The 26,224-nt window shown below is 42.6% G+C and overlaps 1 protein-coding gene across 1 annotated transcript; it reads right to left on the bottom strand.

Moving 5' to 3' along the window:
* Window positions 1-1,641: 1,641 nt before the first annotated feature.
* On the bottom strand, window positions 1,642-24,114 carry LOC118675636 (transmembrane 4 L6 family member 4-like). The gene is made up of 5 exons (XM_036348497.1): window positions 23,818-24,114; window positions 22,984-23,073; window positions 6,564-6,700; window positions 2,320-2,494; window positions 1,642-1,659 (listed from the first exon to the last, which is right to left on the bottom strand). Exons 1-5 carry the CDS (start codon window positions 23,989-23,991, stop codon window positions 1,642-1,644), a joined length of 594 nt encoding a protein of 197 aa, XP_036204390.1. The 5' UTR covers window positions 23,992-24,114.
* Window positions 24,115-26,224: the final 2,110 nt, after the last annotated feature.

Raw genomic sequence — 26,224 nt, 5'->3', positions numbered from 1 at the left:
ATAGTTACCAGTGTGACCCTTTAGGATTCGGCATATACTACCTTGGGTTAACAGTGATCTGTAGAGTGTGAGCTCCCAGTGGGGTCTGACTCCTTTTCATCCTTGGTGCCTGCCAGTCTGTGGTCTAGTCAATGGTTGCTCACAGTGGCTAGTTTTTAGTTTTTAAAACTCAGCAGCTTTAAAAAGTAAGTAACACCAGAGATAGACATCCATGCCTCATGCCTGAGATTTCAGATGCAGTAGGTCTATGCTGGGGCTTAGGAATCATAATTTTAGAACATTTCCTGGGTGATTGTGATGATTGGCCACATTTGAGAACAAGAGGTCTTAACGCATTTGAAACCCTGTGTGTGTGTATGTGTGTGTGTGTGTATTTATAGGTCCCTCAAGGAGACCGTAATGCGTAACTGCCTGCCTTTCCTCCTTCTTCCTGTTGAGTGCCAGATTTGACCTCTGATCTCAGAGATCTCATTACAGTGAGGGCAAAGTCAAAAGACGTGTACTCCTCAGTCTTCAGTGGTGATTCCCCCAGTGGCCAACACTCAGGGGTGATTGGTAACTGCTTTGTTAATGGCTATAAGAAGCCTCATTGTCAGTGTGCCTATGAGCTTGGCAGGTGCAGAGGTGAGACTTGCTGGCTTGTAACTCCCTCCGAGGTCCTCACTATGCACGGGCCATGTGGACAATCGCACAGGCCTCCCGGTTTCATCCTTGGGACTTCAACATTTCTTAACAGTCCTTTTACAGATGAGGAAACTGAGACTTAGAAAGTAAGTTTCACAGGATTCCAAGCTGGTATATGATGGAGTTGAGGTTTGAACTTAAATCAACACAATTGGGTTAACTGTATATTAGTGCCTGACCCATAAAACTAAAGTCTTAGTGTCATAATATAACACATAGAATTAATAATATCTATTATCTTAACCCTAGGCCATTGGCTGACAAGTTATTACCAAAAATAACATTTAAAACATATTTGTTTGTTTGATCAAAGGAAGCATTTGTAGAAAGGTGAGAAGAGGTATAATTCATTCAACCTTCTGCCCCTCCTTCACCATCCTTATTATATTATCACTGAATTAGGATTTTAATTTAATATTCATAAAGAAATGTGTACTAATAATGACAGGCACAAAAGACTAGTTTTAAGTAAGCCAAAAGAAACCAAATAACATTATTTATGATACATCAGTCACTCTTTCCCTCCATAAACCTGGAAAATAAAAATTGCTCTTAGTTTCTCATTTTTAATGTGCTTCCTTCCTTTGAATTATCTTAAACTTCCAAAAATATAAACACCACATATACAAAGAAACAGTGTGGTGGTACATGCGATTTTATACATTTTTCACTTCTGTAGAAAAATTCTGTAAATTTATTTTTAATCTGCTCATCAATTCTAAAAGGAAGTCAATTTGAAAGATTTATAAATGTAACCTAGGTGGGCAACCTGTTTCTATTTGAAACTAACATAAAGCTCTAAGGCTAGCTAAGCTGGTTAGAAAGGACACGGAATAACTGTGTCCACCCTAAGCTTGGACAGTGTGAAAGCAGGGAAACTGACAACCCCAAAGAGAGAAGGTTAAGTTTAATGTGTCTTTCAAGATGCCATTGAGTAATGAAGGTCATCACAGTGGTTTAAACTCTTCTATATCCCTATAAGACAGAAAAAGTTAATTATATTATTGTTGTTATTATTACTGTCCTTTTGCTTGCTTTCCCTTTCCCCTTTCCCCTCCCCATTACCCCTGTTCTACAGATTACTCTTGCCACTTACTTGTTACCTATATTCAATTCTCAATGCTTTCTCCTACATAACTATGTCTCTCATCTGGATTATAAAAATACAGATTTTGCATTGGTGTGTTCTGTTCTTTCCCTGGAGCCTATACCATATATTATGTGGCAACTTTAACCCACTCTGTTGCTCTAGTTAGGAAATGGGGAGAACATTTCAGGCCATGCTGTGATGCGCTACAGCGACACATGCCCACTTCCCGGGGACTTTCACATGACATCACTGCACATTTATCAATGCATACCCAGTCCTTTGCCTCCAGGACTATGGTCAACTGGATGTGAGCTAAAAATTTGGGTCAACTTGTGCCTGGATGTTAACATACACAGAGGACAGAGTTTCTGGGTTCCAGCAACACAATGTCACTGTTCCCTGGGTTGACAGAGGGAGCTGCCAGACTGTCCAGCCTGGCTGTGGCTTTCTGTAGCTGCGACCCTCTCCACTCTGTCATTCCACTAGTGCTGGAGGCCAGCCTTGGCTTCCCATCCTGAGGAGTAAGGACAAAGACCTCAACTTACCCCACAGCAGTCTCCACACAGGGTCCCCAGGAGGCCGTTAACCACCTGGATGGTGCAGAGAAGCATCTGGAACACTGCTATGATGAGCAGGATGGAGAAGAGGGTCAGATTCCAGGACACCACGTTTTTGGGCTCCTTGCACTTGCTCCATAAGGCTTTGTCATTGAGGTAATCCCTGTCAGGGGCATGGGAAAGAAAGGAAACAGCTGTAAAATGTAGGCAATACCTAGACTAGAAAGTCACAATAATAATTTTTCATTTGAAATACTTTTTATCCAAAACATAATCTCAATAAGAAATACATCACGTAATACCCATATTTTTAATAATACCTAACATTTCTATAGACTGTATACAATGTGTTAGACTCTGTTCCAAATATTTTACATTAACTATTTTATTTCTTATAGAAGCCTTATGCTTCTTTTATTCTATTTCACAAATAAAGACATTGATGCACAGAGAGATTAAGTGAGTTCCCATAAGTCACAGAGCTAAGTGACAGAGTGACTTTTTAAAAATATATATTTTATTGATTTTTTACAGAGAGGAAGGGAGAGGGATAGAGAGTTAGAAACATCGATGAGAGAGGAACATCGATCAGCTGCCTCCTGCACACCCTGTACTGGGGATGTGCCCGAAACGAAGGTGCATGCCCTTGACTGGAATCGAACCTGGGATCCTTCCACTGAGTCAAACCGGTCAGAGCTGACAGAGTGACTTTGGTGAGCTGACTGAGAGGATGGGTAAATTCAGTATCTAACGGGGAGCCAGGAAAATGAAGACACTCCAGGAAAAGAATCTCACCACCTGGGCTTGGCTCCACCTACTGTGATTTGGGGCCACTTGGACATTTGACACAATTCTGCCACGTCTAGTGGCCATCTGAAGTCATGTAAAGCATAATCGTGTCACATAGTTAAAGGGGAGAGCTTGTCTTTTTTAAAGGCCTAATGCTAAGCAAATTGTAAATTTGACTCAAGTATATTTTTGTCAACATGTGGGAATTCCACTTGCAAAAAGATTTAATTAACTAGAAGCACTAAGTAATCTGCTGCCTTAATATGTATCTTATAAAAACTTGGAAATAGGAGAACTGCAATACATTTACAAACTGTATATTAGGAGTCCACTGTGTGACAATGCACGTCGTGCATGAAGGAGGAAAGTGAAGCACGCTGTCTTCAACGCCAACCACAGGAAAACAGTCAGTCCTTTGGGTCATTATCCTTCCTCTCACATTCTCAGAGCCACAGATTGGTCTCCCCGTCTTCCTTTATGGCTCCTCTATCCTCCCAAGGCCTCAATGGGAAACTCCATCTGCATGTGGCTACTAAGTCAACACCCACCTTATTGTTTTTAGACCTTTTTGACATGATGAATCTTTTAGTAATCAGTACAAACTTATTTAATACATTCTGTGTAAAAACTTGAAAAACGTTTGCAATGATGGACGGATGGAAGATACTTTGGCATTTAACAGTCAAAAGGACAAAGGAAAGGGCATTTGCTCTTGCTTTAAAAATAAAACATTGTTCATAGCATCGATGGACCTTTCCATAAGAGCACATGTTCTAGCTGCTCACTAGCTGTGTGACTTATCTGTAAAATGGGAACATTATCTATGAAATCGTAGAATTATTGTGATTAAATGACTTAATACTAGGCTTGATACTAGTAGAGTGCTTAGGACAGTGTCTGGCATATGTTACGTCTCAATAAATGCTAGTGTTATTATTTCACTTAATCTGAGCTGTCTGGTCTAAAGGAAAGAGTCTGGTATTTTGGATTTCAATGGACTTGAGTTTGAATACAAGCATTCCTCTTACTAGGGTGTATTCCTCACACAAGTTACGTATCCCTTTCCCAGCAGCAGTACCAGTTTCTTTATCTATAAAAGAGGCTAAAAGCAACCTCTCAGTTGTGGGAAGTCACTGAGATAATACACCATACGTATTGTTGTGTAAGACTTCTTTTCAGTACTTATTATTTTTAAACACACGTCTTTCTGTTCTGCATTTTTCCATGTAGTCCTATCCCTCTTTACAGTTTTTAAACTTGATGACGGTAGGAAGTTACAGGGAGACAATATTTTCCAGGCACGTTTGGTAAAGAGAAGACCCTGAAATAAAGTGATTGGCAGTCCTGAGTTCTTCCCTCTTCTGAAGGTGTGTGCAGTGGGCACACTCACACCCTGCTTGTGAGGTGATGGTCCCATACCCAGCTCTCATGAACTCACTTTAGTCAGCGTTTCTCAACCTGTGGGTTGCGAGCCCTTTGGCGGTCAAAGGACCCTTTCACAGGGGCCGCCTAAGACCATCCTGCATATCAGATATTTACATAAGGATTCCTAACAGTAGCAACATTACAGTTATGAAGTAGCAACGAAAATAATTTTATGGTTGGGTCACAACATGAGGAACTGTATTTAAAGGGCCAGGAGGTTGAGAACCACTGCTTTAGAGAGTGGAAAAGTCCTTTTTTAAAAGTTTTGCTATAGGTAACTGTGCCTTTAGCACCTCCTGGTGGTGAGATCAGCTCACCGGGGAACTTGGAAACAAGGATTGAGTTTGGTGCCTGGAACAGTCCTCTCAGTCCCACTCACAAACCACCTCAGATGCTGGTCCAGGCCCTTCTCCCATCCCCAAACTCCCAGGTTCTGAGACTCTCAGAGATGCCAGCAATGATTGCTGTGCCCAACTCTCCAACCTCATATTCCTTGGACCTGGGGGCTAATAATGTTTCCACACTCTGTGAAGCAAGGGGAGCTGAGGCAGTGTACAGCCAGTTTACTGAGCTGGAGTTTTACAGCATCCTGCTCTTGGGAAGGGCATTCCCATGGAGCAGCAGTAATCCATCAACATCAGAATGGAGCATCACGGAGTTCATGCAACTCACTTCTTGCAGCTGAAAGAAGGGCAGGGGAGCCCCACTGCTTTGCTGGCCACTCTGCCTGGCTTTGGTCCCCTTCTGTGCTTCCCAGCATTCTGTGTCATAGTCTGGCCATTTGTCTGTCTTCTATTCGGATTGTACACTCACAAGGACAGAGACCATGTCCCCTGTGTTAGTTGTCTCATGTGTCTGCTAATAAATTTTGAATGTCAGTGGAAACACCACAAATCTCCTTCCCTCAGGCCAGCTTTGGTGCCCTCTTTTGTGATCTCTCCTGGTCTCTGTCAAAGCAGCAGTTAGGGGTGAGATCTTGTGCAACTTAAGTCCACCCTCCAGTTCTGCCTCTCAGACCAACATGCCTGAGACTTGCAAATTAAGATGACAGGAGAAGATGCTCAACATCACTAATCCTCACAGAAATGCAAATTAAAATCACAATGAGCTATCATTTCACACCTGTCAGAATGGCTATTATCAATAAATTAACAAACAAGTGCTGGTGAGGATATGGGGAAAAGGGAACCTTTGTGCACTGTGTAGGAATGCAGGCTGGTGCAGCCACTGTGGAAAACAGTATGAAGTTTCCTCAAATAATTTAAAATGGAAATGCCTTTGGACCCAACAATCCCATTTCTGGAAATATATCTAAAGAGCCCAAAACACTAACTGTAAAGAATATATGCACCCCCATGTTCATAGCAGTGTTATTTACAATAGCCAAGATCTGGAAACAACCCAAATGACCATCAGTAGATGAGTGGATAAAAAAAGCTGTGGTACATTTACATAATGGAATACTTACTCGGCCATAAGAAAAGAAGGAACTCTTACTCTTTGCAACAGCGTGGATGGACTTACAGCGCATTATGTTAAGTGAAATAAGCCAATCAGAGAAAGACAAGTACCATATGATTTCACTCATATGTGGAATCTAATTTATAAAATACTAGATAAACAAACAAAATAGAAACGGGCTCATAGATAGAGAACAGACTGACAGCTGTCAGAGAGGAGGGTGGTTGTGGGGCTGGGTGTAAGAAATAAAAAAAAATACCTCATAGACACAAGCAACAGTATGGTGATTACCAGAGGAAAAGGGGAATATGGGGGTAGAAAAGTGTATATGGTGATGGAAGGAGACTTGACTTGGGGTGTTGAGCCCACAATACAATATAAAGATGATGTATTATAGAACTGTACACCTGAAACCTATATGATTGTATTAACCAATGTCACCCTAATAAATTCAATTAAAAGAAAAAGACGACAGGACATGTGCAGTGTCTCCCTTTGGCCATTTATCTGACTGTGTCCCTTGTGGTGACGAATGGGCATTGAAGGGTGTACCTTACCCGTCATGGAAGGGGTAGCCCCACTCGTTATTATCCATGAGACATTTAGGACCATGCCTGACTGAGATGAGTGAGATGACAAATGAGTACCCAGCACCCAAGAATCCAATCCCAGCAAATATTATGGAGGAGAACATCTGAAAGAGAATAAGAGAGACAGTCAGGTTCTTAAGTTGGTCCACAGGTTGTTCTCAACACACTTAACCAGCCTGCTGTTGAGCATGGTAGCTACGGGACGTTACAGGCAGATATCGGTCTTTCCAAAAGATGGGGCCTCTGGGGTCTCCTATAATGATTTTGGTGACATTAGCACACAGGCTCTGCTTATGAGAAAAATCAGAAGTCTAAAAATTCTCCTTGAGATCTAAATCATTAAGTCCAACCTCTCTCCCATGTAGTAGCAGCTTTTAAAATATCTTCAGACCTTTTATATCTTAAACATGTTTGCATTTAACATATCTCCTCCCCTTCCACTCTCTAAAAGTTTTTCTTTGGGTTCAACAAGCCCAACATTCTAGTTCTTTTTATTTTTTTTTAAATTTTTTAATTAAATCTTTATTGTTCAGATTATTACAGTTGTTTCTTCCCTCCCCCCCCCCCATAGCTCCCCTCCACCCAGTTCCCACCCCGCCCTCTGCCGTCACCCCTCCCCCCCCCACTGTTCTCATCCATAGGTGTACGATTTTTGTCCAGTCTCTTCCCGCACCCCCCACTCTAGTTCTTTCAAATGTTTTTATATGACATAGATTACTAGCATCTTTTTTAAAAACTTAATTATAAAATCAAAATAGAATTATATACCTGGTAATACTAGAGGCCCGGTGCATGAATTCATACACCAGTGGGATCCCTCAGCCTGGACTGTGGGATCGGCTGAAACCATCTCTCCAACATCCCCCGAGGGGTTCTGGATTGTAAGAGGGTGCAGGCCAGGCCAAGAGACTCCACCAGTGCATGATTGGGGCCAGGGAGGGACTGCCGGCGGGTTCCAGGGCGTGTCTGGCCCATCTCACTCAGTCCTGATAGACCGGACCCTAGCAGCAAGCTAACCTACCAGTCAGAGCATCTGTCCCCTGATGGTCGGTTCATGTCATAGTGACTGATCGACCAGTTGACTGTCTGCCCCCTGGTGGTCAGTGCACATCATAGCAAGCGGTTGAACAGCCTTAGCATATCATTAGCATACTAAAAGCCTGGTGCATGAAATTCGTGCATGGGGGGTGGGGTCCCTCAGCCTGGCCTGCAACAACGCAAGCGTTCTGTGCCTGGAGTGGCTAGAGGCCCTCCGCAGCCAGGCACAGAATGCTTGCCTCTTCACCAGGGTGACGACACAAGCGTTCCTCCCCCCCACCCCCCCCAGCCACTTTGTGCCTGCTGCCCAGAGTCCCTCCACGGCCAGGGTGGAATGCTGGCCTCGTCACTGTGGCAACGAAGCAAGCATTCCAACAGGCCGCTCATGCTGCCCGCTCTCAGCGGCCGCACCCCAGGACTGGGGGACTCCGTGGGGCTGAGAGGACTGGGAGCCACCATCTTGTGGCTATGGGCGCTGACATCTTTGTGACAGAATGATGGTTAATTTGCATATTACCCTTTTATTAGATAGGATTGCTCTTTGATTGGTTGAACAGATGACTGGAAACGTAGCATATTAGGCTTTTATTATATAGGACTAGTAGCCTGGTGCACGAAATTCATGCACATTAAAAGGGAATTAATTAGCGGAGATATTTTAATATTGCTATTTGCCCTTTCTCTATAATAGAAGTGTGAGAGATGAAAGGAAATTAGTAAAATGTATATGAAAATCATATATAAATTTATTAATAAATAGACAGTAACAAAAGGATATAACAACAACAGAGGCATGATATAAAAACGACAAAAACATGATATGAAAACAACAAAAACATGATATAAAAACAACATTGATGCAAACAATGACTAATAAAGTGATTAAACTTATTCTAATATCTCCCTGCACACCACATTAGGAGTGAAAACACTTTCAGAGTGCTTGACTAATTTCCCTTGTGATGAAGTATTTAGAACTTTAACTGTACCGTCACATGCTCTTCAAACTCAAGAGAAAGCAACATATAACTGACCATGTGCGAAAACAGGTTCAGGTAGGAATATACCTACTCTGTCTAGAGTTTGTCCTTGTGATTTATTAATAGTCATCACAAATGCTGGCATCACGGGAAACCATCATCGAATCAATTTAAATGGGAGACCAGTGTCAGATGGGGACAAATTAATTCTTGGAATCAGAACCTCTCTCTCTGCAGATCCTGTTAATACTTCAGCTTCAATAATGTTAGGTCATAATCTTTTGATAATAAATCTAGTACCATTACAAAGACCCCATTTACTATTAAGATTTCTCAATAGCATGATGATTGCACCCACTTTCAATTTTAATTTATGACGCGGCATTCCCGAAGGAGTAATACTATTAAGAAATTTGATGGGAAAATTTTCCTTTTCAGCATCATCTGTGGAATCAATGGACTCATCACTCAAATATGTGTGAACATCTCCATCGAGTATATCCAAAATGTCTTCATTTAATTTTTGAACATGCTCATTTTTTGGACAAAGAATTGCACATTTAGATATATTTTTAATATTATCTATAAATATAGTATTTCCAAAGGTAGCTTCAATAATTGATCCATTACAAATCATTTCACAGAAGATTTCAATAATATCCATTCCTAAATGAAAACTTCTATCAAGTTTGCCATCTCCAAGTTTTACTAACCATCCACTATAAGCAGAATCCTCTGATCTCATATTTGTTGTAAGAGACAACTTTCTGAAACATCCCCAAATGTTGCAGTACTTTAAACTCGTTTGTACTATGGCTGATCACATAGCATGTGGTACAATACTGAGATACTGAGACACTGTCAAAAATCCCCTCCAATAAGGAGAACTTTCCCACCAAATATAACATTCAGACTCATAATTTCTCTTAGTAATCTGTCTATGACATTTATAGCATGACTCGATGCCATGGTGCATTCATCAATAATGAGAAGTTGGGCCTTTTTAATAGTTTTAGCAACTTCACTCTTTATATTGAGTCTAGAAATTGAAGTTTCATTTAATGGAATCAGTAATTTATATTGGGAATGAAAGGTTCTTCCACCGAGAAGTAAATTTGCAGTAATTCCTGTAGACGCTGTGGGTAAAACAGTACCACCACGACCTCTAATATAATGTATTAAAACTTTATACAAATATGCAGGTGAATAGGATTCCTAGCTGGCAGGCCCCTGACAGCAAGCTGGCCACCTGTCAATTCCATGAGGAATGGGGCTCCCTCCACTCTCCCGTCAGAGTCCGGGGTGCAGGTGAATGGGGTTCCTGGCTGGCAGGCCTCTGACAATAAGCTATCCAACAGCAGATTCTGTGAGGAATGGGGCTGCCTCCTCCCTAATGTCAGGGTCTGGTTTGAAGGCCGGCCATGCCCCCTGTTGGGCCAGACCCAGAGTTCTACCACACTGTGGCCTCTGCCTCAGCAACCCAGGACTGACTGCTTCTGGGCATTCCTGGCACTATGAGGGTGGGTTCTTCCCTCAGGCCTTGCGGGAAACAGCTCGGGGAGGGCGCAGCCCTTGGCAAGGCAACCCAGGACTCAGTACTTCCACGCTCCTCTCCGAGGGCGGGTTCCTGCCTGAAACCTCGCCCTCTGGGAAACAGCTGGAGGAAAGCACAGCCGTTTCCAAGACAACCCCTGCAGGACCGACTTCCTTCCTTCCAGGTGGTCGAGCTTCGGGATGTGATGTTACACCCAGGGTTTTTTATATAAGTAGATGGAAGGCCTAAAGAATCTTGGAGCCCATTCAGCTGTCTCTTATAGATAAAAGAAAAATTAGGCCCCGAGATGCAATTTCTATTCAAAACAGTAATAAAAGAGTAGTGCGGACACATTAATAATTTTGAAAATAGAGTTGGAAAATTATCACCTCTATTGCTTTACTTTGGTGACATGAAGGTGTACTGCAAATCACATGATTTTAAGTCAGCAGACTCAGGCTCAAATCTCAGTTTTGCTACTTTTCTCTGTGATGATTCTGCATAATCCTCAGAGCCTTAGTTTTCTCATCTATAAAATGGACACCAGAAAGCCTACCTAAAGGTCTGTTGTAAAAATTAGATGCCTGGAGGTAACAGTCATACTTCAAAAATCAATATATTAAAATTATTTTATACTTTATATAATGTAATTTAAAATAGGCATATGTCACTGAAAGTTTATATATTAATCATAGTTAAGAGCTTATTTTGAAACGTCCTTATGGGAAACTAAGATTTTTTTAAAAAAAATATATTTTTTATTGATTTTTCAGGGAAAGAAAGGGAGAGGGATAGAGAGTTAGAAACATTGATGAGAAGAGAGAGAAACACTGATCAGCTGCCTCCTGCACACTCCCCACTGGGGATGTGCCCGCAACCAAGGTACATGCCCTTAACCGGAATTGAACCTGGGACCCTTGAGTCTGCAGGCCAATGCTCTATCCACTGAGCCAAACCGGTTAGGGTCTAAGATTTGTTTTTATGTTAATTATTGCCTTATATTGGGGTACATATGGTAATTTGCAGAGTTTTCTAATCTCGTGGAACTTATAACTTTTTTTGGTGAGTTCTTGCAAGAGCACATTTGGGGAAATGCTGCTCCAGTTTGGAGAGAGCTTATCTAGCTTCTTTGTCTCTGAGCCACCTTCATGTTCCATCCAAACTGCTCTTCAGTTAGACAGACAGTGTTCCTCTAGGAATGGCCAGATCGCCCCAGTGCTGCCATTGAGAACTTCCACTGAGGTCAGTGTCCACTAATGCTGCGCCTCGCCTTTCAGAGCAGCTCTGCGTGGTCTGGAAATACCTGTTGACGTGTGGTCCTCCATGCCAGAGTGGGTGTCTCAACGAAAAACAGATTCTCTAAAGGGAGGGTTTCTCACATCTTAAAAGTGGTCAAAAGTGTTTCAAAGCCAGAATTGCCACTATATAAATGGTTAAATATTCTTATAATTATATTTTTGTATAAAAGATCTCAATAATCATCTACTGCAGCACCTCACTTTCTAACTAATAAAACTAGCTTCTGCCCTAACTGGTTTGGCTCAGTGGATAGAGCGTCGGCCTGCAGACTGAAGGTCCCAGGTTCGATTCCAGTCAAGGGCATGTACCTTGGTTGCGGGCACATACCCAGTAGGGGGTGTGCAGAAGGCAGCTGATTGATGTTTCTCTCTCATCGATGTTTCTAACTCTCTATCCCTCTACCTTCCTCTCTGTAAAAATCAATAAAATATATTTAAAAATACAAAAAAAACAAAAAAACAAACAAAAGAAAAACAAAACAAAAAACTAGCTTCATTCCATCAGAGCCTTAGATGCATAATCTCATTTAGTCCTCTTAGCACACCTGTGATGTGGGTAGTATAACTTTCCAGAGAAAGCTGAGACAACTAGAATTTAAGATCATTGCTCTAAGTCAAATAGTGAAGTGAGAGGATGGGGCTGAGTCCCTAGATGCTGCTTCCAAAGCCCATGCTCTTAACTTGGGACTTTCTTGTGTTGCATGTCTAAAACGGGCTGAGCTAGATTATGAATCTGGGTCTCCTCCCTCCCAGCCTAATGTCCTGTAACTTCCACTCCTTTAAATACATGCACACCATGACACACTGCCACTAACACCAGATACTCTTATTCTCAAGTTGCCATGTGGATGGCATTGGTTCTCTCACAGAACGAAAACAGCATATAAGGAAACATCTTTTGCTTACTTTATTTGAGTTTTAATTATTAATCAGGAGTTATTAAACTACTGATTAAGAATCTTAGAGTATCTATATTTGCTATTATTGAAAAGAAAGTATAAAATAATAAAGAGAAACTTCTTTTAAATGGAAGTCAGGAGGCTGGGGGGGAGCTTTCAAGCACTACTTGAACCATGGAGCCACCAGTCAGAACTGTTTACAAGAGCTCTTCCAACTGCCTTTCTCCAGAAAAGAGTGTCCTCTCCTGTGTTTCTTGGGACTTGCACGTGGTTCACCATTAAACTGCATGTCTCAAGTTGCAACTTTTTGTTGTTTCCAAATAAACCCATTTTGTTGGAGAAATAGGCTGTCTATTTTTTTAAGGTCAACAAAAGATCGTACTTATAGGAAGACTAGAGGCCCAGTGCATGAAATTCGTGCACAGGAGCCGGGGGGGGGGGGAGTGTCCCTCAGCCTGGCATGCACCCTCTCCAATCCAGGACATCCCTCCTGCAATCTGGGACCACTGGCTCCTAACCGCTCACCTGCCAGACTGCCTGATGCCCCTAACTGCTCCCCTGCCCGCCTGATCACCCCTAATCACTCTGCATGCCTGACTGATTGCCCCAAACCCCTCTGCCTGCCTGCCTGATCGCCCCTAACCTCTCTGCCTGCCTGCCTGATTGCTCCTAACGACCTCTGCCTGCCTGCCAGATGACCCCTAACCACTTGCCTGCCTACCTGATCACCCCTGACTGCTTACTGGGGGGCAGGGCCAGCCCTGCGAGGGGCCGTCTGCCTACCTGATCTCCCCAAACAGCTGGTCTGCCTACCTGATAGCCCCTAACCACTTGCCTGCCTGCCTCCCTGATCACTCCTAACTACTGTCTGCCTGCCTGATCACCCCTCACCACTCTGTCTGCCTGCCTGATTGCCCCTAACCGCTTGCTTGGGGGCAGGGACAGCCTGGCAAGGGGCCATCTGCTTACCTGACCGCTCCTAACCACTGGCCTGCCTACCTGACCACCCCTAACCGCTTACTGGTGGGCGGGGCCAGCCCCGCGAGGGGCCGTGGTGGCTCTGGTCTAATGGTCATTATGGTTGTGACGCTGTTACGGTCTCTGGCCTTTTATTATATAGAATAGTTTGTGTGTCTGAGGAGACCTGGCTTCCAGCCCAAATCTCTTTGCCTGACAAATGTTTGTGGATACCTGTCTTTATAGAATGGTTACTGCTTTGTCCAGATTCTCAGAACGAAAGGGAGCCTGGCTCCAGAGCAGGGCATGATGCAACAGCTCCTAGGGGTGAGGTGGGGCTACTAACAAAGGGCTCAGCCTTGCCCAGTGTAGGCCACTGTGCCAACATTCAGGCCCTGCAGTACCATACTTTTTGAAAAAGAAGTAAGGTGTCTACATACTTTAGTGAACTCTATTTTGAAAAGTTGGCAGCAGATTACAAACAAAACAAAAATAAAAAATGCTTCTTCTGGCCACCTGGAAGGTGGTGGTCTCTGGTCCAGGGCACCTGTGGCTGGGTGCCTTGGTTTACAGACTGGCTTGGCTATTCCTTTGATGGGCATTGGCCTTGTGGACAGCTGGACAGTCATTTGAAGGTGTCATCCTCAACTCACAACAAGGGCAGATCCCAACCCGGTATGGGGACGAGGGAGTTTAGAGAGCTCAGATGGACAACTGGAATTGAGCAGAGCAAATGTTTCAGATCCTATTTACTCAACTGGACTTGTAAAAGCATGATTTCTCAGCATTCCTCTTGGACTACACTTAAATCTAATTAAAAACAAGTTTTGTATGATACTTAAATGTTATTTTACATCTCGTTAAGGTTGTATATAAATCTAAAAACAAAAGATAAAAAAACCTTTGTTTTGAGAGGAACCAAGATGACGGCATAGGTAAACGCCTATACTTGCTGCTTCCTACAACCACATCAAAATTACAACTAAAATACAGAACAACTATCATGCAGAACTACAGGAAAGCTGGCTGCGTGGAAGTACTACAACTAGAGAGGTCAAGAAGAAAGTGCACTGAGACTGGTAGGAGGTGCAGAGGCATGGAATGGGCTGGTCCAGCACCAGGGTGTGCCGCGTTTTTAATCAGAAGGGAGATCGCCTCTTTGGAGGCTGCATGGAAAATCAGGGTGTCCCAGTGCTGCACCAGCCCCCCAGCCCAGGGTTCCAGGGCTGGGGAAAGAAGTCCCTACTGGAAGTAAGAACTATGGGCTGTAAAAACCAGTGCGGATTGGGGCTGAGTGACACACAGGCTGCTGGAGACCCAGCTGCTCCTCTTAAAAGGCTGGCACCTTGAACTGAATTTACAAGCTCCTGCTTGCTCTGAGCTCCAGTGCCAGGCAAAGCTCTGGGGGACCCAGTCACATATGGGGGAGAAACTGGACTGTCTGGCATTGGGCAGGAACTCAGGGGTGGCTTTCTTTCAGACGAAGGTGCTCGCAATGATCATTGTTGCCATGCTGGGACCTTCCCTGTGCAGGGCTGACTGGCAGCCATTTCTGTTTGCTCCACCCTGAAGATTCCCTAAGACCTCGCCCCACCCAATTTACAACCCCCACGCCCCCCCCCCCCAAGCTGTGCACAGTGGCTTTTGAATATGAATGGCCTGTCCTTTCTCAACCTAAAACCCATCAAACAAGCTGCAGCTGGGTCAGGGAGCCCCAAAGCTATCAATAAAAGACCCAAGGCTGGCACCAGCACCAGCTTGCCTTGCTTCACAGCTGGGCCCTATCTGGGCACTTCCAAACCTGATACAAAGAGGAGGAATCTGCATATCTCTCTGTAGCTCCTGCTAGGTGGCCCCAGGCAGTGACTGACTTTGCACCTCCTTGGAGATCCAAGAGCCAGTGTACTGAGTGGTCAGTGTGAGACCATACCAGATTACAACTCTTCACATCCACAAGTGACACATTCAAGGGGCAGACTCAGTGAGCACCAAAGCCCGGCTAAGTCCTGCCACTGTAATCGCAGCTGGTCCCCACAGCCAATTGGCCAAGAGGTCAATTCTTCACAGTGATACCAACAGCAATCAAGGCTCAACTACAAGACTGTGCACACAGCTCACAAAGGGGTGCACCAAGAGTGTCACCTTAGGCTGAGCCACTGGGCCCTATAGGACACCTACTACACAAGGCCGCTCTATCAACTCAAGGAGACTTAGCAGCTACCCAATACGTAGAAACAAACGCAGGAAAGCAGCCAAAATACAGAGACAAAGAAACATGTCACAAATGAAAGAAATGGAAGATAGCAAACTACTGGATATAGAGTTCAAAACCACAGTTATAAGGTTATTCAAGAGTCTTCTAGGAACCTCTGAGGAACTTAGTGAGACCTTTAAGGATCTTAGTGAGAATGCCCCCAAAATGGAAAAGAACCAGTCAGAAATTAAGCATACACTGACTTAAATAAAGAATAATATACAGAAATTCAACAGTAGACTAGAAGATCCCAAGAATCAAGTCAATGATTTGAAATACGAAGAAGCAAAAAAACACCTAACCAGAAGAGCAAAAAGAAAAAAGAATAAAGAATAAAAAAATATGAAGATAGTGTAAGGAGCCTCTGGGACAACTTCAAGTGTATCAACATATGAATTATGGGGTTCCAGAAGAAGAGAGAGAGCAAGATATTGAAAATCTATTTGAATAATAGTGACAGAAAACTTCTCCTACTTGGTGAAAGAAATAGACTTACAAGTCCAGGAAGTGCAGAGACCCCCAAACAAGAGGAATCCAAAGAGGACCACACCAAGATACATCATAATTAAAACAACAAGGGCAAAAGACAAAGAGAGAATCTTAAAAGCAACAAGAAAAAAACAATTAGTTACCTACAAGGGAATGCCCATATGACTGTCACCTTATTTCACAACAGAAACTATGCAGGCCAGAAGGGAGTGGCAAGAAATATTCAAAGTGATGAATAGCAAGAACCTACAACCAAGAATACTCCACCCAGCAAAACTATCACTTAGAATTGTAGGTCAGATAAAGAGCTTCACAGACAAGATAAAGCTAAAGGAGTTCATCACTACCAAACCAGTATTATATGAAATGCTGAAGGGTATTCTTTTTTTTTTTATTGCTTAAAGTATTACAAAGGGTATTACATATGTGTCCATTTTATCCCCCCACCCTAGACAGTCCCCCAGCCTCCCTTATCCCCCAGTGTCTTATGTCCATTGGTTATGCTTATATGCATGCATACAAGTCCTTTAGTTGATCTCTTACCCCCCTACCTCCTGCCCCCCAACCCTCCCTGGCCTTCCCGCTGCAGTTTGACAATCTGTTTGAGGCAGCTCTGCCTCTGTATCTATTATTGTTCAAAAGTTTATACTGGTCTCTATTATCCATGAATGAGTGAGATCATGTGGTATTTTTCCTTCATTGACTGGCTTATTTCACTTAGCATAATGCTCTCCAGTTCCATCCATGCACTTGCAAATAGTAAGAGTTCCTTCCTTTTTACAGCAGCATAGTATTCCATCGTGTAGATGTACCACAGTTTTCTAATCCATTCATCTACTGATGGGCACTTAGGCTGTTTCCAGATCTTAGCTATGGTGAATTGTGCTGCGATGAACATAGGGGTGCATATATCCTTTCTGATTGGTGTTTCTGGTTTCTTGGGATATATTCCTAGAAGTGGGATCACAGGGTCAATGGGAGTTCCATTTTCAGTTTTTTAAGGAAACTCCATACTGTCTTCCATAGTGGCTGCACCAGTCTGCATTCCCACCAGCAGTGCACAAGTGTTCCTTTTTCTCCACATCCTCTCCAGCAGTTGTCGTTTGTTGATTTGTTGATGATAGCCAGTCTGACAGGTGTGAGATGGTACCTCATTGTTGTTTTGATTTGCATCTCTCGGATGATTAGTGACTTTGAGCATGTTTTCATATGTCTCTTGGCTTTCTGAATGTCCTCTTTTGAAAGGTATCTATTTAGGTCCTTTGCCCATTTTTTGATTGGAGTGTTTATCTTCCTTTTGTTAAGTTGTATGAGTTCCCTATAAATTTTGGAGATTAAGCCCTTATTAGATATGACATTGGCAAATATGTTTTCCCACACAGTGGGTTTTCTCATTGTTTTGTTGATGGTTTCTTTTGCTGTGCAGAAGCTTTTTATTTTGATGTAGTCTCATTTGTTCATTTTCTCTTTAGTTTCAAGTGCTCTAGGAGCTGTATCAGTGAAGAAATTGCTTCAGCATATGTCTGAGATTTTGTTGCCTTTGGATTCTTCTAGAATTTTTATGGTTTCCTGTTGTACATTTAAGTCCTTTATCCATTTTGAGTTTATTTTTGTGTATGGTGTAAGTTGGTGGTCTAGTTTCATTTTCTTGCATATATCTGTCCAATTTTCCCAACACCATTTATTGAAGAGACTATCATGGCTCCATTGTATGTTCTTGCCTCCTTTGTCAAATATTAATTGAGCATATTGGTTCGGGCCGATTTCTGGGCTCTCTATTCTATTCCATTGATCTATATGCCTATTCTTGTGCCAGTACCAGGCAGTTTTGAGAACAGTGGCTTTGTAATACAACTTGATATCTGGTATTGAGATCCCACCTACTTTGTTCTTTTTCAGGATTGCTGCAGCTATTCGGGGTCTTTTTTTATTCCAGATGAATTTTTGGAGAGTTCGTTCTAGATCTCTGAAGTATGCCGTTGGTATTTTAATGGGAAGTGCATTGAATTTATAGATTGCTTTGGGTAGTATGGACATTTTAATGATATTGATTCTACCAATCCATGAACATGGTATGTTCTTCCATCTGTTTATGTCTTCCTCTATATCTTTTTTCAACGTCCTGTAGTTTTCTGAGTAGAGGTCTTTTACCTCTTTAGTTAAGTTTATTCCTAGGTAGCTTAATTTTTTTGGTGTGATGGTAAACAGGATTGTTTTTATAATCTCTCTTTCTGAAAGTTCACTATTGGTGTATAGAAATGCCTCAGATTTCTTGGGGTTAATTTTGTATCCTGCTACATTGCCAAATTCATGTATTAAGTCTAGTAGCTTTTTGATGGAGTCTCTAGGGTTTTGTATGTATAATATCATGTCATCTGCAAATAAGGACAGTTTTACTTCCTCTTTTCCAATTTGGATGCCTTTTATTTCTTCTTCTTGCCGAATTGCAATGGCTAACACTTCCAGTACTATGTTGAACAGGAGTGGTGAGAGGGGGCATCCCTGTCTTGTTCCTGTTCTTAGGGGAAATGGTGTTAGTTTTTGTCCATTGAGTATGATGTTGGCTGTGGGCCTGTCATATATGGCTTTTATTATGTTGAGGTATGATCCTTCTACTCCCACCTTGCTGAGAGTTTTTATCAAAAATGGGTGTTGAATTTTGTCAAATGCTTTTTCTGCATCAATTGATATGACCATGTGGTTTTTTTCTTTCAATTTGTTTATGTGATGTATCACGTTTATTGATTTGCGGATATTGTACCATCCTTGCATCCCTGGGATAAATCCTACTTGGTCATGGTGTATGATCTTTCTGATGTACTGCTGGATCCGATTTGCTAAGATTTTGTTGAGGATTTTGGCATCTATGTTCATGAGGGATATTGGCCTGTAATTCTCTTTCATTGTGTTGTCTTTACCTGGTTTTGGTATTAGGGTGATGCTGGCTTCATAGAATGAGCTTGGAAGTGTTCCTTCCTCTTGAATTTTTTGTAGTAGTCTGAGGAGGATAGGTTTTAGTTCTTCCTCGAATGTTTGGTAAAACTCCCCTGTGAAGCCGTCTGGTCCTGGGCTTTTGTTTGCTGGAAGCTTTTTGATGACTGCTTCAATTTCTTCCATAGTTATTGGCCTGTTGAGATTTTTAGATTCTTCCTGATTGAGTTTTGGAATGTTGTATTTTTCTAGGAATTTGTCCATTTCCTCCAGGTTGTCTAGTTTGTTGGAGTAGAGCTGTCCATAGTATTTTTTAACAATCCTTTGTATTTCTGTGGGGTCTGTTGTTATTTCGCCTCTATCGTTTCTGATTTTGTTTATTTGGGTCCTGTCTCTTTGCTTCTTGGTGAGTCTGGCTAGAGGTTTCTCAATCTTGTTTATCCTTTCAAAGAACCAGCTCTTGGTTTCATTGATTTTCTGTGTGTTTTTTTTTTGGTCTCTATGTCATTTATTTCTGCTCTAATCTTTATTATCTCCTTCCTTCTGCTCACTCTGGGGTTTTCTTGTTGCTCTCTTTCTAATTCTTTGAGTTGTAGAGTTAGATGATTTACTACCATTTTTTCTTGTTTTTTGAGATAGGCCTGTAGAGCTATAAACTTCCCTCTCAGGACTGCTTTCATTGTGTCCCATAGGTTTTGGATTGTTGTGTTTTCATTGTCATTAGTTTCCAGGATGTTTCGAATTTCTTCTTTGATTTCATTGGTAACGCAATCAATATTTAATAGCATGCTATTCAGCTTCCAGGTGTTTGAGTATTTTGGGTTGTTTTTATTGTAGTTTATTTCTAATATTATGCCGTCGTGGTCTGCGAAGACGCTTTTTATGATTTCAATCTTCTTGAATTTGGGGATACTTTGCTTGTGACCCAATATATGGTCTATTTTTGAATATGTGTCATGAGCACTTGAGTAGAATGTATATTCCGTGGCACTGGGGTGAAGTGTTCTGAAGATGTCTATTAAGTCCATCTGATCTAGTGAGTCATTTAGGATTGCTGTATCTTTGCTGATTGTTTGTCTAGAGGGCTTATCCAGTGCTGTTAGTGGTGTGTTAAAGTCCCCTACTATGATTGTGTTGTTGTCGATCTCTCCTTTGATATCTTCGAGGAGTTTTTTTATGAATTTGGGTGCTCCTGCATTGGGTGCATATATGTTTACCAGGGTTATATCTTCTTGTTGTATTGATCCCTTTAGTATTATGAAGTGGCCTTCCTTATCTCTTGTTATGGCCTTCACTTTGAGGTCTATTTTGTCCGATATAAGTATTGCTACCCCAGCTTTCTTTTCCTTTCCATTTGCCTGAAAGATATTTCTGAAGGGTATTCTTTAAGAAGAGGAGGAAGAAGAAAAAGGTAAAGATAAAAAAATTATGAACAACAAAGTGACAACAAATACATATCTATCAACAAGTGAATCTAAAAATCAAATGAATAAAAAATCTGATGAACGGAATAAACTGGTGAATGGAATAGAAGCAGGGGCATGGAAATGGAATAGACTGATGATTCTCAGAGATTAGCAGGTGTGGGAGGGTGCGGGGAGTGATTAGACAAAGATATTATATGTATGTATACAGTACCTATGGACACAGACAATAGGGTGGCAATGGCCGGGGGTGGGAACCAGGTGTAGGGGAGCTATGAGGTGCCCCATGAAAAAAGAGGGACATCTATAATAATCTCAACAATAAAGATTTAAAAAAAACAAACCAACCTTGTTTTAACAGGCTAATCTTCACTTCTATTCAACACCAAGGAATGAGCTGGTGGACTCTAAACAATGAGTCTTCTTTTCTTTTTAATCAATAGCCTTAACTGCTTTTTTTGCCACCAAAATTCTCATCTTCAACTTATCCCCCCAAAGTCTTCCACGTTGAACAAGATTACATTTCAAGGGGAAAATGAGTTATATATTTCTTCCTATCTTATTAATATAAAAATATCACATTACATATAACACATGTAATATAATTATACTAAAGGCCCAGTGGATGGATTTGTGCACCAGTGGGGTCCCTCGGCCTGGCCTTTGGATTTTGAGAGGATGCAGGTCAGAGAAAGGGATCCCACTGGTGCATGATCAGGGTCAGGGAGGGACCGTCAGAGGGACCGCAAGAGGGCTCCAGGGCATGTCTGTCCCATCTCGCCCAGTCCCATTTAGCTGGACCCCAGCAGCAAGCTAACCTACCAGTGGGAGCATCTGCTCCCTGGTGGTCAGTGCATGTCATAGCGACTGGTCGAATGGTCAAATGGTCAGAGGGACAATTAGCATATTAAGCTTTTATATATATAGATCACATAAATTGTGGTTATTTTACATCTCTTTGTAAATGAGATTTAAAGGTTATTATAATTAATTGATGCTTACTTGGGACTGGTGATGGTGTTAAGGTGAGAACGTTTTCTTTGAATGATCTTTCATCTCCCATGAAAATCTGTGCGCTATGTGCTGTGCACCAGCCTCAGTCCTTCATATGTGCTCAATAAGTATTGTTTGATTTAATAAATGAGCAAATGTGGCAAGAAAGAATGATGACATGATTTTTAAAAAAATATATATTTTATTGATTTTTTTTTACAGAGAGGAAGGGAGAGGGATAGAGAGAAACATTGATGAGAGAGAAACATCTATCAGCTGCATCCTGCACACACCCTACTGTGGATGTGCCTGCAACCAAGGTACATGCCCTTGACCAGAATCAAACCGGGGATCCTTCAGTTCGCAGGGCAACGCTCTATTCACTGAGCCAAACTGGTTAGGGCTGATGACATGATTTTATTTCAGAACAGATAGCTTTCCTTTGAAGAAGTTAAGGTAAGTTTGTATAGTTTATCACTGGGCTTTCAAGTCTCTTAGGTGGGCAACTGAACCTCAGGAGATGGGAGCAGGAGATGGCCTTACTCCTCATCCCGCCTTCATTCTAGTTCTACCTTCATCTTTTCCACATCAATGTATTGATCTCCTAATACTTTTCTTTAAGTCAACTCTCTTTCATTCATTCATATAATCATCTGAATAAAAGCTAAGATCTTTAGCAAACAGAACACAATATCATTGGAGCTGGGGGCTTGTTCTTTTGTTAGAAAGGGAGGTCATGAGGGGTTAGGAATAGTAAGAACTTCTTTCCATCAAAATAAGATTTTCTTTTTCATGATAGACTCAAAGGATTGAAGGAGAATTGAAAAGGGAATAACCTTCCATGCCATTGAAAAATATAGCATATCTGAATACCAGCAAAGCCTGTCCTAAATTGGGAAATTCTGATCTAGTCCAACTTCCTCATATTACAGGTAAGCAAAGGGAGGCAGAGAGCAGGACAGTGACTTGGCCAGCTATAGAAATGGGACTGACCTTACATCCCAGAATTCTTCCCACCCTGAGAGGAACAGGGATGCCTATTCTCTCTACCTGTCTGTGAAAATATGGGTGGCTACATAAAGGAAGAAGTCCTGCGTCAAAATGCAGAGAGAAGTGGGAAGAGCTGGGCACTGAGGTAGTGAACTGGCAATGGTATGCATGGGTAATTTAGGGGGCTAAAGGGGAGAGGAGGTTACCATTTGTTATCTTGTCTAATCCCTTTTTTACAGGTGGACCAGAGAAGGAAATGACTTGTCTAGGGTCTCAGGGCCTCTCATGGCTGGGGGAGAGGGCCATTCCCCATCTCTTCCTTCCCAGCCTCGTTCTTTAAAGGGCTCCACTGCAGCCCTCCAGCTCTGACATCTCTGCTTGTTTGTGAAATCGGAGGTGGCATTTTAAATTTATCATTATAGTTACTTTCCATCCACAGGAAGAATTACATCTTTATTCCTGCACCAGCTGTTCCCAGAGTCATGCTTGGGGCTGGTTACTCCTCTCCACCCTTAAGATGTCCAGCAGGAGGGGACAGTGTACCTGGGAATAACTATGATGCCTGCCCCCCCCCGCCCCCCCCCCCCCCCGGTAACTCACCGCAAATCTCTTCCCACACCTCTCGTTGCCACAGCACCCACAGCAGTCATTGTACTTCAGGTCCAAGAACAAGTTAGCAGGAAGGAACATCTGTCAGCAAGAGAAGCACCTCAGAATGGGTGTGGGATGTGAAAGCAAGGCCCACACCTGCCTGGCTGTGGGAGGAGCCACACCCATGATGTGGGATTTGGTGGCTGAAGGTTATGGCAGGAATGACAGAACGTCGCTGGTGGAGTGGACCAGTGTTATTGAGTATTTTGATGCCCCTTGGCTTAACTGTAGTTTCAATAGACCAAGATTTCAAGATCTGACACCCCCAGTCTCCATTTAGATGGTGGGTTAGGAAAAAACAAACAAACAAACAAAACAGGTGTCCTGGATTGTCATGATAAGGATCTCTCTCTAAAGCAGAAGCTCCCAGTCTCTACTGGAAACAGGAATAAGAAAGCCTTCATGCATGAGTGGAAGAAAATCCTCTGACACCTATTTCTCTTGGTGGTTCAGTCACTCAATTTGCTATAAAGTATATTTCCACCCCCTTCTCCCCCTTCCCATAGCACCCTCTCTTGTTTGAATTAAGAAATTCTGTGACGTTCAGTTTGGTTCCTGGAGCTTAATTGGCCCATGAGAACCACCAGACCAAGTTTAAATGACCTAGTAATGCAGCAGACAGGTCCTTGTCAGGCCCTAATGGAGAAGGAACAATTAAGGCACTGACTTTTCATAGAGCAATGCTTAGGCTTTTGTTAGCAGCTAAGTATCTTCCTGGTTACAAAGTGCCCAATTTTGGAAGAATGGGGTGAAAATCTCCTTCAGGGGGATTTTAATACTCACCAAGAACCCGCTTCCTAATATTCCTCCGAAAAACCAGACCTCTTGAGAAAGGTGATTGATGTTGTCTATCTCTTTTCCTCCAGGGAAAAACAAAAGGATGTTAGCCAGGAAGGCAATCATGGAAAGAAGAATGAGAGTGCCCCCCAGGCACTTGGCACACCCTCCGGTGCACATGCTGGGGAAGGATGGCACAGGACCGAGAAAAACGTCCCTCACTGCCTCCTTCACGGGGTCTCTTCAAAGTTATGAGCCAGAGGGTCCTAGTCAACGTCCCAGTTCAATCCGTATGTTGGAGCTGAGAAGCCAGCCAGCCAGCCTGGGAACTGTGCCCTGGCGTTGCTTCCGCTTCTCAAATGGAGCAGAACCTCAATGCCGATGGCTATTTATACTTTCTCCCTGGCCCGGAGTCCTGGGTGTTTTATGCTCGATTCAGAGTAACTATTTTGCCATGGAGACTAAGTGTTCCACAGACTGTGGTTCTATCAGGATACAAGTTCTGCCAAAATTGGATTAGGTGATTACATGTGCTTAGGTAAGGATGGCTTAAACAAAATAAAGCAGACTTCTTTATTGCAAGACATCTCAGAACCTTTCTGAGCTCACAGGCATTGTGACTCGCGTGCATTGTGAAAAAGGCAGATGGTGTGGGGGGTGGAGTGGAGGGAGGGGCATGGTCTGCAGAACCCACTTTATAAAATGCTTTGACATTGATCCCTAGTGCCACCAATGAAGACAGCCTTTTAATAATACTGTTAAAAGAAACTCCTCACTATTATCTTTGAACATAGAGGGAGGATATGGGTACATATAAGCTTGCAATTAAATCCTGAGATTATAGCCCTGTGATAAGGCATTTCTTAACAGGCAGGGCCTCTCGACTCTTTCACAAAACAGCTCTTCATGCCACTGTCTCGGGAAAGCACAGGTCAGACCCCCAGGGCCTTCACCTGTGCCTCCCCTGTCTCCCAGGACTTGTCCCTCTGGACATGTCTACCCAGGACAGTTGCAGATTCCCCTGGCACCTCTGCCTCTCCTAGGAGTGAGCATCACCAGCTCAGTGTCAGTGTGGTAGCTGAAATTTTGCTCAGAGATGAAATATTTTATACCCATAGCAACGAAATCTGTTTCCGTATAGGCATAGCACAGGTGAAGACGTGAGTTATGTTAACATTTGAACTGCCCCTCTTTCAAGAACCTGAAAAAGGAGTGAACATGGTTTCTTCTCATTCTGTTGCAGGGGAGAACGCAGGGCAGGCACCCATGAACATCAATCCTCAGCAGACCCGTTTCCCTGATTTTCTGGACTGTCTCCCGGGAACCAACGTGGACCTCGGAACTCTGGAATCTGAAGATCTGATCCCCCTCTTCAATGATGTAGAGTCTGCTCTGAACAAAAGCGAGCCCTTTCTGACCTGGCTGTAGTCAGTATATTGTAACCTGTGTGCAGCCATGACCTGACATTTCCTGGGCCTCTTGGGAAAAGCGATGGAGCAGAGCAAGTCTGCAGGTGACCCGCTTTCTGCGCTCATGACTCTTCGCCGTGTTCCACATCAGCGGGAAAGTGCACAGTCAGACACCTACTGTAGTCACATTTGAATATCAAGGAGGGGTCAGATGAACATTTCTCAGGCATTTCCCATCTATATTTTATAATAATAAGTACAGCAAAGGTACCCTCAGAACTGAAAGTGAAACAAATGCTTTGGGAAAACACAATGCAGGGGAAAAAAATAAAACAAATTAAACAGCATTATTCACAAGAAATTATTTGGAATAAATTGTCTTATCAACAGTATAACCTATAGGGTGAATTCAGAAACTGAGAAATTTGGTAAGAATCCAGAATCAATTCATAACTTAGATTGTTATATTGTAAATCAGAAGACGCCTTAGTCAATAAGCCAAATTTATTTGGAGTCCTGTTCATTTTCGCTAGCGCTAGCGGGCCCAGAGAAACTCTTGCTTCTCAAATTCTGGGGCCCCATATGGTGGAAGTCTTTCCTATTTATATGTTTTTCAGCTCTTTGTTTTCCAAATTTGAAATGAGACTTCCGGACCTTCTGAGAAAAAATCCTGTTTGCTGGGACAGGCCGTTAGACCATATCTCAAGGCCTAGCCTGGCGCCAGCACTGACAACTCTGTCTGGGGCATAGTTTATGGCCTCTCTGGAATGGGGAGTAGTCTTATTTTCCCTATTATTTAAGCAAGCAAATGTTTACAGAAACCAGAATAGCAGGGTTAAAATTTTTAACAGCAGTTTTTACCCAAGATGGAGGTTACTATGCTTCAAGATGAATTTTGTCTGGTCTGAATAGCTCCTGAATAGCTATCTCATCAGGTGTCATCAATTTCAGGAAATCTTCACTTTTGGGTCACTAGGTGGTGTGCAGATCCAGGCAGGAGAGGT

The sequence above is a fragment of the Myotis myotis genome, unplaced genomic scaffold (assembly GCF_014108235.1).
Source record: "Myotis myotis isolate mMyoMyo1 unplaced genomic scaffold, mMyoMyo1.p scaffold_m19_p_2, whole genome shotgun sequence".
Lineage (NCBI taxonomy): Eukaryota > Metazoa > Chordata > Mammalia > Chiroptera > Vespertilionidae > Myotis > Myotis myotis.
The sequence above is the reverse complement of the archived record's forward strand: the minus strand, read 5'-3'. Positions and strand labels throughout refer to the sequence as shown.

Coding starts and splice junctions, on each gene's coding strand:
- LOC118675636 (XM_036348497.1), bottom strand. CDS start 23,991: ATGTGCACCGGAGGGTGTGCCAAGTGCCTGGGGGGCACTCTCATTCTT. Junction 23,074..23,817: donor TATTAGGAAGCGGGTTCTTG/GTGAGTATTAAA, acceptor TCTTGCTGACAG/ATGTTCCTTCCTGCTAACTT. Junction 6,701..22,983: donor GGTGTGGGAAGAGATTTGCG/GTGAGTTACCGG, acceptor ATTCTCTTTCAG/ATGTTCTCCTCCATAATATT.